The following is a 16,988-nucleotide window of genomic DNA, read 5'->3' as shown; positions in this document are numbered from 1 at the left end:
ATAGAATTGTGCATTTTAAGATGTCTCCAAAACAATGCTTGTACATAATGCCCATTATACAAACATGAAAATAAACATTTATGGTGGTATATTTAATGTGTGCATCTCAGATTCAGCTATATATATATATATATAACATTTTTGGAGATTGTCTGTTGAATGAGCTCCCGGTATATTTGAATTCACTAGAAGCCATTCAGTCAGGTTGCAACATATACCCCATAATGACAAAGCAAAAACAGGTTTGTAGACATTTTTGCAAATGTATTAAAAGTAAAAAACTGATACCTTATTTACATTAGTATTTAGACCCTTTGCTATGAGACTCAATTGAGCTCCGGTGCATCCTGTATCCATTGATCATCCTTGAGATGTTTCTACAAAGAGATTGTGGAGTCCGTCTGCGGTAAATTCCATTGATTGGACATGATTTGGAAAGGCACACACTTGTCTATATAAGGTCCCACAGTTGACAATGCATGTCAGAGCAAAAACCAAGCCATGAGGTCGAAGGAACCGTCCGTAGAGCTCCGAGACAGGATTGTGTCGAGGCACAGATCTGGGGAAGGGTACCAAAACATTTCTGCATCATTGAAGTTCCCCAAGAACACCGTGGCCTCCATCATTCTTAAATGGAAATGGAAGTTTGGAACCACAAAGACTCTTCCAAGAGCTGACCGCATGGCCAAACAGCAATTTGGGGAGAAGGGCCTTGGTCAGGGGGGTTGTTGTCTGTAATAAAGCCCTTTTGTGGAGAAAAACTCATTCTGATTGACAGGGTCTGGCTACCCAGTGGGTGACCATTTGGCCTGCCAGACCCACGCATGGCTGCACCCCTGCTTAGTCATGTCAAATCCATAGATCAGGGCCTAATGGATGTATTTCAATTGACGGATTTCCTTCTATGAACTGTAACTCACTAAAATCTTTGGAATTTATGCATCTTGCGTTTTATTTTTGTGGAAAGATTCGTGGATGTGCTGTCTCCCCTCTCTGATCTGTACGATACTCAGATAACTTCTAAGGAGTGTGTGATAGAAATGGGTTAATAACATAAAATCAGTTAATTCACTTGATTCACATACATATCTTAGACTTAGAGACACATACAAATAAATTATTGAGAGACCTTAAATATGTAATCTGCTTCCGGGTTCGAATCAAACTTTGAATATTGAGAGCCCATAACCTCTTGGCGGTAGAAATCTTGGACTTTTGGGGGGGCTCTAGTGTTCACGACTCTAGTGTAATATCTACATAGCATAGAGAGTATAGATGAGCTGACGGAGGATGTGATGAGCTCTCACCTGCCCTCTGATGGGACTGGATCTCCTCTATGCCGGTCAGAGTTAGCAGGGACCTGAATGAACAAATGAGTTAATACATTAATGTTCCATAAGAAAATGTACTTGGCAACATACAATAACATCACTTCAGATAACATTATATCACAGAACATACATCATAAGACATGATCAAACAGACAAATATACTGTGTAGGGGCGGCAGGTAGCCTAGTGCTTAGAGTGTTGGGCCAGTAACCAAAAGGGTGCTGGATCGAATCCCTGAGCTGACAAGGTACAAATCTGTCGTCCTGCCCCTGAACAAGGCAGTTAACCCACTGTTCCTAGGCCGTTAACTGACTTGCCTAGTTAAATAAATAAGGTTACATTAAAAAAAAAATATATATAGGGTTATATTATATACACTGCTCAAAAAAATAAAGGGAACACTAAAATAACACATCCTAGATCTTAATGAATGAAATATTCTTATTAAATACTTTTTTCTTTACATAGTTGAATGTGCTGACAACAAAATCACACAAAAATAATCAATGGAAATCAAATGTATCAACCCATAGAGGTCTGGATTTGGAGTCACACTCAAAATTAAAGTGGAAAACCACACTACAGACTGATCCAACTTTGATGTAATGTCCTTAAAACAAGTCAAAATGAGGCTCAGTAGTGTGTGTGGCCTCCATGTGCCTGTATGACCTCCTTGCAACGCCTGGGCATGCTCCTGATGAGGTGGAGGATGGTCTCCTGAGGGATCTCCTCCCAGACCTGGACTAAAGCATCCGCCAACTCCTGGACAGTCTGTGGTGCAACGTGGCGTTGGTGGATGGAGCGAGACATGATGTCCCAGATGTGCTCAATTGGATTCAGGTCTGGGGAACGGGCGGGCCAGTCCATAGCATCAATGCCTTCCTCTTGCAGGGACTGCTGACACACTCCAGCCACATGAGGTCTAGCATTATCTTGCATTAGGAGGAACCCAGGGCCAACCGCACCAGCATATGGTCTCACAAGGGGTCTGAGGATCTCATCTCGGTACCTAATGGCAGTCAGGCTACCTCTGGCGAGCACATGGAGGGCTGTGCGGCCCCCCAAAGAAATGCCACCCCATACCATGACTGACCCACCGCCAAACCGGTCATGCTGGAGGATGTTGCAGGCAGCAGAACATTCTCCACGGCGTCTCCAGACTCTGTCATGTCTGTCACATGTGCTCAGTGTGAACCTGCTTTCATCTGTGAAGAGCACAGGGCGCCAGTGGCGAATTTGCCAATCTTGGTGTTCTCTGGCAAATGCCAAACGTCCTGCACGGTGTTGGGCTGTAAGCACAACCCCCACCTGTGGACGTCGGGCCCTCATACCACCCTCATGGAGTCTGTTTCTGACCGTTTGAGCAGACACATGCACATTTGTGGCCTGCTGGAGGTCATTTTGCAGGGCTCTGGCAGTGCTCCTCCTGTTCCTCCTTGCACAAAGACAGAGGTAGCAGTCCTGCTGCTGGGTTGTTGCCCTCCTACGGCCTTCTCCACGTCTCCTGATGTACTGGCCTGTCTCCTGGTAACGCCTCCATGCTCTGGACACTACGCTGACAGACACAGCAAACCTTATTGCCACAGCTCGCATTGATGTGCCATCCTGGATGAGCTGCACTACCTGAGCCACTTGTGTGGGTTGTAGACTCTGTCTCATGCTACCACTAGAGTGAAAGCACCGCCAGCATTCAAAAGTGACCAAAACATCAGCCAGGAAGCATAGGAACTGAGAAGTGGTCTGTGTTCACCACCTGCAGAACCACGCCTTTATTGGGGGTGTCTTGCTAATTGCCTATAATTTCCACCTGTTGTCTATTCCATTTGCACAACAGCATGTGGAATTTGTCAATCAGTGTTGCTTCCTAAGTGGACAGTTTGATTTCACAGAAGTGTGATTGACTTGGAGTTACATTGTGTTGTTTAAGTGTTCCCTTTATTTTTTGAGCAGTGTATATATTAGTTGTGCAATGGAAATAAAATCTATGTAAAACAAATTGTATTTTTTTCAAAATGACCATTCCATGTTTTAAGGGTTGTTAAAACACACAATTCATCATCACAGGTGTCCAACAATCCTTCTGGAGAAAGCTACTGGTCCAACAGTCCTCCTGGAGAGAGTTACTGGTCCAACAGTCCTCCTGGAGAGAGCTACTGGTCCAACAGTCCTCCTGGAGAGAGTTACTGGTCCAACAGTCCTCCTGGAGAGAGTTACTGGTCCAACAGTCCTCCTGGAGAGAGCTACTGGTCCAACAGTCCTCCTGGAAAGAGTTACTGGTCCATCAATCCTCCTGGAGAGAGCTACAGTACTGGTCCAACTATCCTCCTGGAGAGAGCTACAGTACAGGTCCAACAGTCCTCCTGGAGAGAGCTACTGGCCCAACAGTCCTCCTGGAGAGAGTTACTGGTCCAACAGTCCTCCTGGAGAGAGCTACTTGTCCAACTGTCCTCCTGGAGAGAGCTACTGGCCCAACAGTTTTCCTGGAGAGAGTTACTGGTCCAACAGTCCTCCTGGAGAGAGTTACTGGTCCAACTGTCCTCCTGGAGAGAGTTACTGGTCCAACCGTCCTCCTGGAGAGAGCTATTGGTCCAACTGTCCTCCTGGAGAGATTTACTGGTCCAACGTCCTCCTGGAGAGAGCTACTCGTCCAACTGTCCTCCTGGAGAGAGTTACTGGTCCAACAGTCCTCCCGGAGAGAGCTACGGGTCCAACAGTCTTCCTGGAGAGAGTTACTGGTCCAACTGTCCTCCTGGAGAGAGTTACTGGTCCAACAGTCCTCCTGGAGAGAGCTACAGTACTGGTCCAACAGTCTTCCTGGAGAGAGTTACTGGTCCAACAGTCCTCCTGGAGAGAGTTACTGGTCCAACTGTCCTCCCGGAGAGAGATACAGTACTGGTCCAACAGTCCTCCTGGAGAGAGCTACAGTACTGGTCCGAGAGAGCTACTGGAATCGATTTACTTCAGTGGCTGACAATTACAGCGTTGATTGATCTGACATGTACTCAAATAGTCAATTGTGGTATATGTCGAACAGAGGGCGCCAGAGTACAGATAATGCTCAATTGCCTTATTTTTTTTTTAACAAACGCGAAGCAGAATTCGCTTGGATGGAATGGCACTCTGGACCAACTCTAGACCAGAGAGACAAAGTTAATTCCGGGGAGAGAGAGGGTGCTTTGCACCATGTGCTACAACAAGTGTATTCGGACCTAGGCATACAGATAAGAAGCAGCGAAAAGCGTTTCATCTCGCATTTACCTCCACTCTGAAGTTTGCAGTACTGAGTGATAAAAACAACGATATTTGGACGTTGCCGCGCCAGGAGTGCCCTTTTCGAAACAGCAGCAATAAAACAAACAAAAGCGGCGAGGAACAAAGAATGTTTGAAATTCAGCTCGTGGACACTTAATGCACAATTTCTTCAGTTTTGTTTATCTCATGTATATGTTGTGTTTCTTTGGTTGGATACCATGCCTTCTCTTTCTCTCACCTGCTTGGATTAATTGATGACCAGACCACACCTACTAGGTTGGATTTTTGGACGCCATGGTCTATTCATAATAAAATATTTGCATTGTTTGTTATCCAGAATTTTGGGAACACCAATATTGCAGCGTTTAACATGGCCTTTATTTTATTGTAACAGTAGTAGACTCGGCTCTTTTTAGATTTCGTTTTGTATTCTTCATCAGTTTAATAACCTCTGCATGCGTTTGTAATTTTGGATCCAATAAGAATGACCGAGGCCGCGGCGGATGTAAAAATGTGTCAAAGAGACCGGCGCTCCTGAGGTTTACATTTTGGAGATAACGGAACCATTTCTAACGCAGCCTATGCATGGAAAACATTGCTCATCCTATGTCAAAATGATGCGCACCGGCCCCGGCCTTGTCTATGAGTGGCTACAGAATCTTAAACTGCCTCAGTACTTGGAGGGATTTGTGGACAATGGATACGATGATCTCGAAGTTTGTAAACAAATTGGTGATCCCGATCTGGACGCCATAGGGGTCTACGTCCAGCACCACCGACAAAAATTGCTCGACGCAGTGAAGAGGTTGAGAGAGCAGGAGAAGGAAAAATCACCGGGTCTTTACTTCACCCTCGAGCCCCTGTACCCCTCTTCCTGTAGACCCTTGTTGGGCACCAACATAATGCACATCACAGAGTGCGAGAATGACCTCCAGGGGTCAAGTTCATGGACAGAATCCAACCAGGAGGAAGTTGAAATTGGGGCTCACCAAAGATTTCACCAAGAGTCATCATGTCCTAAAAACAACAATTTGAGTTTCACTGATTGTAAAGAGTTGGTGACTTACCCAAAACTGAAACTGAAGCTCTTGATCAGGGATAAACTTGTGAAAGATGGAATCGACCTCAGTGAGCCGCCATACACCAACAAGGTAGGCTCCTATGTCATTTATTGATGTTGAAAATTAGAATGCTTGTTCATAGACTGTCACATTCAATTACACTCTTCCCTCTGTGTCCGCTGTGATGGATAGTATGGTCAATTTCTTTGATGTTGCTCTATACCTGCAATTGTGCTCTGACACTTTCAGAGTCAGGATGACTGCTCAAGGCCGTATGGGCAGTCATGGACTTGAATACACACACACATTTAGAAATGTATCTACTCAGAAGTGATTTTGGGTCTATAGGTCTGACCAACACGCCTGCTGAAGTAATGCTCTGTTGTGAGAGTCCATTTAATTTATAATTCCTATGGGACACATTATTGACCTGGCTGGGTTAATGAGCTCATATCTTTCAGACTTTCTGAGCTAACAGCTATATCATTGTTACTTAACTGTATCTTACTGTTGGTTAATCTGATAGCTTCCATTGTCTGTCACTGTAGAGTTGGAGACAGTGTGTGTTCCAATTGGCACCCTATTCCCTACATAGTACACATATTTTTACCAGAACCCTATGGGCCCAGACACAGAGTATTCAGACAGTGTATCTACTTCTCATTCCATCCCTCTGCTCTGACAGTTGTTTTACGGAGTATGGCGTCACTTTACTGTTGTGCCGCAAAATGCATAGCACATAGAATAAAGGTTTTATCAGATATTATTAATCCTGATCAGATAGGTGTTTTACATGGATGATACATAAGACAATTACTTGAAACAATAGAACACTATGAAATGCCAAAGAAACCAGGTCTGATGACATCACATACGGTACAGATGCTCTGTGTACATCCCCTCAGATGAATGCTTATTCACGGTCAGAGAGCTAGGCAGGGTCTGCAGTTGCAGACTGTAGTATTGGCTTTAACCTTCATTGTGGTGTATCGTATAGGTCTATTTAGTAATTGGAATCAGCACCACATTGCAGCAAAGGCCAACTCCTATTCTCCAGTATGGGTTGCTGTATTTGGGTTGCTGTCTCGTGGTGTTCTAAAATTGGTTCTGTGTCAGTGGATAGTGGTTAGACCTATACCGTATGAATTTGATTTCCTGACTCTGTGAGCCAGACATGGCTGTCAAAAATGGCTCTGCCTTTCCACAAAGGCTTATTGGAGCTGAGATGTTACAACAGATGAAGAATACCTGCTTAGGCTGCGTGTTTAGGCTACAGTCTCGGGCTGCATGTTTAGGCTACAGTCTCGGGCTGCGTGTTTAGGCTACAGTCTCGGGCTGCGTGTTTAGGCTACAGTCTCGGGCTGCGTGTTTAGGCTACAGTCTCGGGCTGCGTGTTTAGGCTACAGTCTAGGGCTGTGTGTCTAGGCTACAGTCTCGGGCTGCGTGTTTAGGCTACAGTCTCGGGCTGCATGTTTAGGCTACAGTCTAGGGCTGTGTGTTTAGGCTACAGTCTAGGGCTGTGTGTTTAGGCTACAGTCTCGGGCTGCATGTTTAGGCTACAGTCTAGGGCTGTGTGTTTAGGCTACAGTCTAGGGCTGTGTGTTTAGGCTACAGTCTCGGGCTGCATGTTTAGGCTACAGTCTAGGGCTGCGTGTTTAGGCTACAGTCTAGGGCTGTGTTTAGGCTACAGTCTCGGGCTGCGTGTTTAGGCTACAGTCTCGGGCTGCGTGTTTAGGCTACAGTCTAGGGCTGTGTGTTTAGGCTACAGTCTCGGGCTGCATGTTTAGGCTACAGTCTCGGGCTGCGTGTTTAGGCTACAGTCTCGGGCTGTGTGTTTAGGCTACAGTCTCGGGCTGTGTGTTTAGGCTACAGTCTCGGGCTGTGTGTTTAGGCTACAGTCTCGGGCTACGTGTTTAGGCTACAGTCTCGGGCTACAGTCTCGGGCTGCGTGTTTAGGCTACAGTCTCGGGCTGCGTGTTTAGGCTACAGTCTCGGGCTGCGTGTTTAGGCTACAGTCTCGGGCTGCGTGTTTAGGCTACAGTCTCGGGCTGCGTGTTTAGGCTACAGTCTCGGGCTGCGTGTTTGGGCTACAGTCTCGGGCTGCGTGTTTGGGCTACAGTCTCGGGCTGCGTGTTTGGGCTACAGTCTCGGGCTGCGTCTTTGGGCTACAGTCTCGGGCTGCGTGTTTGGGCTACAGTCTCGGGCTGCGTGTTTGGGCTACAGTCTCGGGCTGCGTCTTTGGGCTACAGTCTCGGGCTGCGTGTTTAGGCTACAGTCTCGGGCTGCGTGTTTGGGCTACAGTCTCGGGCTGCGTGTTTGGGCTACAGTCTCGGGCTGCGTGTTTGGGCTACAGTCTCGGGCTGCGTGTTTGGGCTACAGTCTCGGGCTGCGTGTTTGGGCTACAGTCTCGGGCTGCGTGTTTGGGCTACAGTCTTGGGCTGTGTGTTTGGGCTACAGTCACACACTGTTTTTCCCTCAACTTTTACCAAATAAATTCATAATGTCACCAGTGCTGGTGTGGTCATTCTCAGTGGCATAATGTTCAAAGTGGCTAGAGAGGATGCAGTAATGAGAATCCTATGCTACCGAATATTACGATAGGCTATTCATCCATGGGCTAGGAAATGCAAAACTGGCACCTGTTGTCGTTCCTCGCACATGCTGGCCATCATGATGGATTTATTTAAAGAGATAATGTCCAGAAAGGCTTATTTTGGGAAACTTTCTGAATGGACATAGCTAATTCTTTAACTCGTACACACCCACCCAAGAGGACCCACTGAACCAAAGCCGCCTGCTGCGCATCTCACTCAGACGCATAAACAACAAATCACATTTCTCCTTTCCCAAAAAATGTATTAAAAACCTTGCCACAGATTCAAATCCTTTCTGTAGGAAATCAAAATATATTATAATGATCAGCCGCTGATCCATTTTAGTGAGACAATAGGTGGTTATGTTGACACTAATTTCAGTGCTGTATCAAAATCTGTGCAACCCCTGGAATCCCCTTTCACAAAACTCCTGGCAAAATGCATCGGTCAATGAATGAAAAACGTTTATCAGATATTATTCATCCTGATCAGTTTTATTTTTTTATTTTTTATTTTTTGTATTTATTTTTTTACATGGATGAAACATTGGAGATAATATTACTTGAAACAAATAGAACACTATGAAACACCAAAGAAACCAGACCTGGTCTTCATAGCAGATTTAGAAAAGGCCTTTTGTTTAATTATGACTATAATTTTTATATAAATGCCTAGACGATTTTAATTTGGGAGAATCTCTTATTCAACGGGTTAGATACAGTATGTATAGTAACCCCAAGTGTAACATATTAAATAAAGGTTACTTCAAGTATTGAACTGTCAAGAGGAGTTAAACTAGGTTGTCAATGTATGCCGATGACTCAAGACTTCCCAAAGTCCGCCATCTTGATTTACTGCACAGTGGAGGGTCTAGATCATTTATCTAGCCTCTCTGAACTCTAACCTAATTATGAAAAGTGTACCACATTATGTATTGGATCATTTAGAAGACAACATTTACATTACCCTATAGTTGACCAATTAAGTGGTCAAATCAAATTTTATTTGTCACATACACATGGTTAGCAGATGTTATTGTGAGTGTAGCGAAATGCTTGTGCTTCTAGTTCGGACAGTGCAGTATATCTAACAAGTAATTTAACAATTCCACAACAACTACCTAATTCACACAAATCTAAGGGGTTGAGTGAGAATATGGATGAGCGATGGCCGAGCGGCATAGGCGAGGTGCAATAGATGGTATAAAATACAGTATATACATGGGATACGAGAAATGTAAGATATGTTAACATGATTAATATTAAAGTGGCATAATTTAGAGTGCATTGTATAAAGTGACAAGTGATCCATTTAATAAAGTGTCAAGTGATTGGGTCTCAATGTAGGCTGCAGCCTCTCTGAGTTAGTCATTGCTGTTTAGCAGTCCGATGGCCTTGAGATAGAAGCTGTTTTCAGTCTCTCAGTCCCAGCTTTGATGCACCTGTACTGACCTCGCCTTCTGGATGGTAGCGGTGTGAACAGGCAATGGCTCGGGTGGTTGATGTCCTTGATGATATTTTTTGCCTTCATGTGACATCGGGTGTTGTATGTCATGGAGGGCAGCCCGACAGGATGATCTTGATTGTGCGTCTGTTAAAAGTTTGTCAGGGTTTTGGGTGACAAGGCACATTTTCTTCAGCCTCCTGAGGTTGAAGAGGTGCTGTTGCGCCTTCACCACACTGTCTGAGTGGACCATTTCAGTTTGTCTGTGATAAGTATGCTTATCCACCTTCTCCACTGCTGTCCCTTTGATGTGGATAGGAGGGTGCTCCCTCTGCTGTTTCCTGAAGTCCACGATCATCTCCTTTTGTTTTGTTAACGTTGAGTGAGAGGTTATTTTCTTGGCACCACACTCCCAGGGCCCTCACCACCTCCCTGTAGGCCGTCTTGTCATTGTTGGTAATCAGGCCTACTGTTGCAAACTTGATGATCAAGTTGGAGGTGTGCATGGCCACGCAGTCATGGGTGAACAGGGAGTACAGGAGGCACCTTTGTGGGGCCCCAGTGTTGACGGTCAGTGAAGTGGAGATGTTGTTTCCTACCTTCACCACTTGGGGGCGGCCTGTCAGGAAGTCCAGGACCCAATTTCATAGGGCTGGGTTGAGACCCAGGGCCTCCAGCTTGATGATGAGCTTGGAGGGTGCTATGGTGTTGAATGCTGAGCTGTTGTCAATGAACAGCATTCTTACATAGGTATTCCTTTTCAGGTGGGGTAAGGCAGTGTGATAGTGATTGCGTCGTCTGTGGACCTGTTGGGGTGGTATGCAAACTGAAGTGGGTCTAGGGTGGCCGGTAAGGTGGAGGTGATATGATCCTTGACTAGTCTCTCAAAGCACTTCATGATGACAAGTGAGTCCTATAGGGTGGTAGTCATTTAGTTCAGTTATCTTTGTTCCTGAACCCAAGAAGGCAATGGTAGCCATCTTGAAGCATGTGGGGACAACAAACTGGGATAGGGAGCGATTTAAATACAGTGCTGCCTCCTTCAAAAGTTGCGAGCCGCGGGACTTAGAGGTACCCAGCGTCACGGCTTCATTGCTCCAGACCTCCACAAGGGGGAGTTAGAGCACTCATTATACATTTGGGTCCCACTGTTTTTATATGACCAATCATATCGAGTGTTTCCAATGACGAATTTGACGCAAGCCACCCGTCCCTGGTGACTTTCTTCAGCAAAGATGGCTGACAAAACATTATGGTGGAAGCAAATGTATGTAATTATAACGTCATAACGAAACAAGCAAAACATGTACAATTGAGAGGAATATGTTAATGTAGAGACAAAGTTGATTTTTCGAAAATCGCTATTTAGCCAGTTAGCTGACTAGATAACATTAGCCAGCTAGCTAGCAGGTGTTATAACATGAGTATGACATTGTAATTCGTGTTTATTGTTTTAGGGCCTCCTGAGAACCAGCAAACCAGGCTGTCATCTTGGGAAACAGTGGATGTAAAGAATCTATCTAGCTAAAACATTTACTGCAAATTGAATGTACAATTGTGTAAGCTTGCCTTGCAATGCAGCTAAAGTAACATAGCTAGCTAACTATTTACTTTCTTATTGTGTAGTGGAGGATAAAAATAACTGCATGCCTATGGATGTGTAGCTAGCTACAGTATGTAGCCGATCTGCGTATGGACCCTAAAACTATAGGTTCTGAACTAATATTTATACCAATCTATGAACCTCAGCTGTCATAGTTGTTGTATCAACTTCAAGTCTGAATGGCATTAATGAAGCCTAATGATTGAGTAGAATAAAATAACTGTATTGTGCCAAGGATGCAAGTCCTATATACACATGTACTGTAGTTATTACCACGCATGAGGTCCCCACATTGTAGTCTGTACATTGAGTTTATTCACTGATCATCTACTCTTCCTTGGCAAATGAAGGTGCGGTTCAGGTATGAATCTCTGTGAGACATTCTTTTTTAGTCATATCCAAGACCAGGTGTATCAAACTCCAGTCTTTGAATGATGCTGTATCTGCATGTATGTATTACGATTACATACTTCAACAGTGTTTACCTCTCCTTCTTCTGGGACATCAATGATAACACATTGTAACTATGCAATAGACTAGAAACATGATTCAAGTAAAGGCTGACTTGTAATGCATATATACAGAGGAAGAAGAAAAAATATGCATATCTACAGTGCCTTGCGAAAGTATTCAGCCCCCTTGAACTTTGCGACCTTTTGCCACATTTCAGGCTTCAAACATAAAGATATAAAACTGTATTTTTTTGTGACGAATCAACAACAAGTGGGACACAATCATGAAGTGGAACGACATTTATTGGATATTTCAAACTTTTTTTAACAAATCAAAAACTGAAAAATTGGGCGTGCAAAATTATTCAGCCCCCTTAAGTTAATACTTTGTAGCGCCACCTTTTGCTGTGATTACAGCTGTAAGTCGCTTGGGGTATGTCTCTATCAGTTTTGCACATCGAGAGACTGACATTTTTTCCCATTCCTCCTTGCAAAACAGCTCGAGCTCAGTGAGGTTGGATGGAGAGCATTTGTGAACAGCAGTTTTCAGTTCTTTCCACAGATTCTCGATTGGATTCAGGTCTGGACTTTGACTTGGCCATTCTAACACCTAGATATGTTTATTTTTGAACCATTCCATTGTAGATTTTGCTTTATGTTTTGGATCATTGGCTTGTTGGAAGACAAATCTCCGTCCCAGTCTCAGGTCTTTTGCAGACTCCATCAGGTTTTCTTCCACAATGGTCCTGAATTTGGCTCCATCTTCCCATCAATTTGAACCATCTTCCCTGTCCCTGCTGAAGAAAAGCAGGCCCAAACCATGATGCTGCCACCACCATGTTTGACAGTGGGTATGGTGTGTTCAGGGTGATGAGCTGTGTTGCTTTTACACCAAACATAACGTTTTGCATTGTTGCCAAAAAGTTCAATTTTGGTTTCTTCTGACCAGAGCACCTTCTTCCACATGTTTGGTGTGTCTCCCAAGTGGCTTGTGGCAAACTTTAAATGACACTTTTTATGGATATCTTTAAGAAATGGCTTTCTTCTTGCCACTCTTCCATAAAGGCCAGATTTGTGCAATATACGACTGATTGTTGTCCTATGGACAGAGTCTCCCACCTCAGCTGTAGATCTCTGCAGTTCATCCAGAGTGATCATGGGCCTCTTGGCTGCATCTCTGATCAGTCTTCTCCTTGTATGAGCTGAAAGTTTAGAGGGACGGCCAGGTCTTGGTAGATTTGCAGTGGTCTGATACTCCTTCCATTTCAATATTATCGCTTGCACAGTTCTCCTTGAGATGTTTTTAAAGCTTGGGAAATCTTTTTGTATCCAAATCCGGCTTTAAACTTCTTCACAACAGTATCTCGGACCTGCCTGGTGTGTTCCTTGTTCATGATGCTCTCTGCGCTTTTGACGGACCTCTGAGACTATCACAGTGCAGGTGCATTTATACGGAGACTTGATTACACACAGGTGGATTGTATTTATCATCATTAGTCATTTAGGTAAACATTGGATCATTCAGAGATCCTCACTGAACTTCTGGAGAGAGTTTGCTGCACTGAAAGTAAAGGGGCTGAATAATTTTGCACACCCAATTTATCAGTTTTTGATTTGTTAAAAAAAGTTTGAAATATCCAATAAATGTCATTCCACTTCATGATTGTGTCCCACTTGTTGTTGATTCTTCACAAAGAAATACAGTTTTATATCTTTATGTTTGAAGCTTGAAATGTGGCAAAAGGTCGCAAAGTTCAAGGGGGCCGAATACTTTCGCAAGGCACTAACTCCCTTCATCTACATTAATAATACATGCATTATAATTATGATAATTGTAATATTATAAGTACAAGTTCAATCTGTACTTCAATGCATTATAATATGAGGTGGACAGAGCGGTGTAGAAGACAAAGGGAAAGAGGTGTGAACAGAGGCAGACAGCATATGATTAATGAATTACAGTGCTACCTTCATATTCTCTGTTCATCACAATTATAGTGTCTCTAGCGGGGTCTCCTAACCAGCCTTGGGCTCCCAGTTGGCCCGAAGGTTATCTTAAGAGCGGGTGAGGTGGCGATGACGGGACTGGCTTCCTCTCTCAGATCAAAACATACCTGCAGATGAGAGATAGGCTAAATCATGCTCTCCCTCTAAGTGGCTACAGAGTACTTTATGCTGAAAAAAATACATACACATGAGGACAAACAATAGCAGATAATGTCAATAGAATATACTGTATGTGATGCAGACACCTACCGGAGTGTACCTGAAACGTTTAAATATAGAGGGCTATGTGTCTCACCACTTTGTTATTGCAAGGCTAACCCCCAGGGAAATCATGACTTGGCAGCAACAGACAGTCCCGTGAAAATGGCGGAGTGTTTATTTGGTGTAAATCTGAAAATTAGCAGCTGACTTCTTAAGTTAAAAAGAAAAAATTAATGCATGTGAGACAGGTTCAGGTTGTACAACAAGACAGACAGAGAGGAAGAGGGAAAAATAACACAACTGTTTAATTGCCTCTGGTTATGAACACTTTTGCCAGCAATAAAGCTTCCACGGCCTGTTCCTCGGACAGTGAACCTCTGGCAATATCTACATTTTCCGCCCCTTGATCAGCTCGCACTCTGAAGTAAAGAAAATAGCTTATTTTTTTGTAGATGTGAAAACAATAACTGAGATATGATTAATTACTGAGAGAAGAATCTGCATCAGCCCCTCGAAAGTGAGGCAGCTTGCATTTCTGAATGCAAATCTCTCATAAAAGCAAAATATGGTCTGCATTGCGGTGTGCTGCTGGTTATAACATGGCAATAAAGAAGAGAGAGAAAAGAGGGACCAGTTTAATGTTTTAAGTGGGATGCTGCAGTTTTGCACGTAATTTATTTGTCTTTGATATGGTGCAATATTCTATTATGTTGTTCAGATTGTGTTTGTTTTGAATGTTTAGATTTATATGCCCTTTGTTTATGTACATTTAAAAAGTAATACTTTAAATGCAAATGTATAACAAACCAGTGTATTTTTAAATAAATTGTGGTTAACCTCTCTGGTTAACATGGCAGGGCGCCATATTCAAAACAGAAATCCCATAATTTAAATTCCTCAAACATACAAGTATTTTACACCATTTTAAAGATAAACTTGTTGTAAATCCAGCCACAGTGTCTGATTTCAAAAAGGCTTTACGACGAAAGCACACCAACGATTATGTTAGGTCAGTACCTTGTCACAGAAAAACACAGCCATTTTTCCAGCCAAAGAGAGGAGTCACAAAAAGCAGAAATAGAGAGAATTAATCGCTAACCTTTGATCTTCATCAGATGACACTCATAGGACTTCATGTTACACAATACATGTACGTTTTGTTTGATAAAGTTCATATTTATATCCAAAAATCTCAGTTTACATTAGTGTTCAGTAATGTTTTGCTACCAAAACATGTGGTGATTTTGCAGAGAGCAACATCAATTTACAGAAATACTCATCATAAATGTTGATGAAAATACAAGTGTTATGCATGGAATTTTAGATCCACTTCTCCTTAATGCATCCGCTTTGTCTGATTTCAAAATAGCTTTACGGAAAAAGCACATCATGCAATAATCTGAGTACAGCGCTCAGACAACAAAACAAGCCATACAGATATCCGCCAACAGAAGTCAGAAATAGCATTATAAATATTCACTTACCTTACCTTTCACTTACCTTACCTCAGAATGCACTCCCAGGAATCCCAGTTCCACAATAAATGTTTGATTTGTTCGATAATGTCCATTTATGTCCAAATACCTCCTTTTTCTTCGCATGTTTAGTACACAATCCAAACTCACGAGGCGGGGACAAGTCCAGGTGAAAGTTCAGACGAAAAGTCATATTCATATGGAACGCAGCTAACTCTCACGTGAGCGCGCGTGATCAGCTCATGGCACTCTGCCAGACCCCTGACTCAATCAGCTCTCATTTCCCCTCCACAGTAGAAGCCACAAACAAGGTTCTAAAGATGGTTGACATCTAGTGGAAACCTTATAGGAAGTGCAATATGACCCCATAGACACTGTATATTCGATAGGCAATGACTTGAAAAACTACAAACCTCAGATTTCCCACTTCCTGGTTGGATTTTTTTTCTCAGGCTTTTGCCTGCCATATGAGTTCTGTTATACTCAGACATCATGCCAAGATAATCCATCCACAAGACAGTGTGGCTTATCAATAAGATAAGGGTCTTGACCTGACTGCAGTTCAGTGGGCAAATGCTCACCTTTGATGGCCCCTGGCACGCTGGAGAAGTGTGCTCTTCATGGATGAATCCCGGTTTCAACTGTATTGGGCAGATGACAAACAGCAAGCATGACGTTGTGTGGGCGAGTGGTTTGTTGATGTCAGCATTGTGAACACAGTGCCTCATGGTGGCAGTGGGGTTACAACGAACACAATTGCATTTTATCGATGGCAAATTGAATGAACCCCGTGTCGCAAGGATTTGTACACAATTCCTGGAAGCGGAAAATGTTTCAGTTCATCCATGGCCTGCATACTCACCAGACATGTCACCCATTGAGCATGCTTGGGATGCTCTGAATCAACGTGTAAGACAGAGTGTTCCAGTTCCCGCCAATAACCAGCAACTTCGCACAGCCATTGTAGAAGAATGGGACACTATTTCACAGGCCACAATCAACAGCCGTATCCCTTCTATGCGAAGGATATGTGCCATGCTGCATGATGCATATGGTGGTCACACCCGATACAGACTGGTTTCCTGATCCACGACCCTTCGGCGATGTCATTTACAAAATAGCCTCCAACACTCAGCAAATTGGATGCGGTCGATCACAGAGCCACCCGTTTTGTCCCATAGCCCCATATACTACCCACCACTGCGACCTGTATACTCTTGTCGGCTGGCCCTCACTAAATATTCATCGCCAAAACCACTGGCTCCTGGTCATCTATAAGTCTATGCTAGGTAAAGCCGCTCCTTATTTCAGCTCACTGGTCACCATAGCAACACCCACCCGTAGCACGCGCTCCAGAAGGTATATTTCACTGGTCACCCCCAAAGCCAACTCTTCCTTTGGCCGCCTTACCTTCCAGTTGTCTGCTGCCAATGGCTGGAACGAATTGCAAAAATCACTGAAGCTGGAGTCTTGTATCTCCCTCTCTAACTTTAAGCATCAGCTATCAGAGCAGCTTACCGATCACTGCACCTGTACACAGCCAGTCTGTAAATAGAACACCCAACTACC

General features: G+C 43.7%; 2 protein-coding genes across 5 annotated transcripts in view; one reads left to right on the top strand and one right to left on the bottom strand.

Moving 5' to 3' along the window:
- Positions 1-946: 946 nt before the first annotated feature.
- LOC110505847 (ensconsin) overlaps positions 947-16,988 on the bottom strand; it is a 448,490-nt gene continuing 432,448 nt past the window's right edge. The window contains exon 17 of the mRNA XM_036962628.1: positions 947-1,020. Coding sequence (XP_036818523.1) covers positions 1,010-1,020 — 11 coding nt within the window. The 3' untranslated portion in view covers positions 947-1,009. The remainder of the gene's footprint in view (positions 1,021-16,988) is intronic.
- Positions 4,410-16,988, top strand: part of sash1b (SAM and SH3 domain containing 1b) — a 101,308-nt gene continuing 88,729 nt past the window's right edge. For 3 of the 4 annotated variants that reach the window (XM_021585322.2, XM_021585321.2, XM_021585319.2), the window contains exon 1: positions 4,411-5,734. In XM_021585322.2, the coding sequence (XP_021440997.2) occupies positions 5,165-5,734 (570 nt within the window). In that variant the 5' untranslated portion in view covers positions 4,411-5,164. Of the gene's footprint in view, positions 5,735-16,988 lie in introns of all 4 variants that reach the window. The other variant, XM_021585320.2, reaches the window with a different exon arrangement.

The sequence above is a fragment of the Oncorhynchus mykiss genome, chromosome 25 (assembly GCF_013265735.2).
Source record: "Oncorhynchus mykiss isolate Arlee chromosome 25, USDA_OmykA_1.1, whole genome shotgun sequence".
Lineage (NCBI taxonomy): Eukaryota > Metazoa > Chordata > Actinopteri > Salmoniformes > Salmonidae > Oncorhynchus > Oncorhynchus mykiss.
The sequence above is the reverse complement of the archived record's forward strand: the minus strand, read 5'-3'. Positions and strand labels throughout refer to the sequence as shown.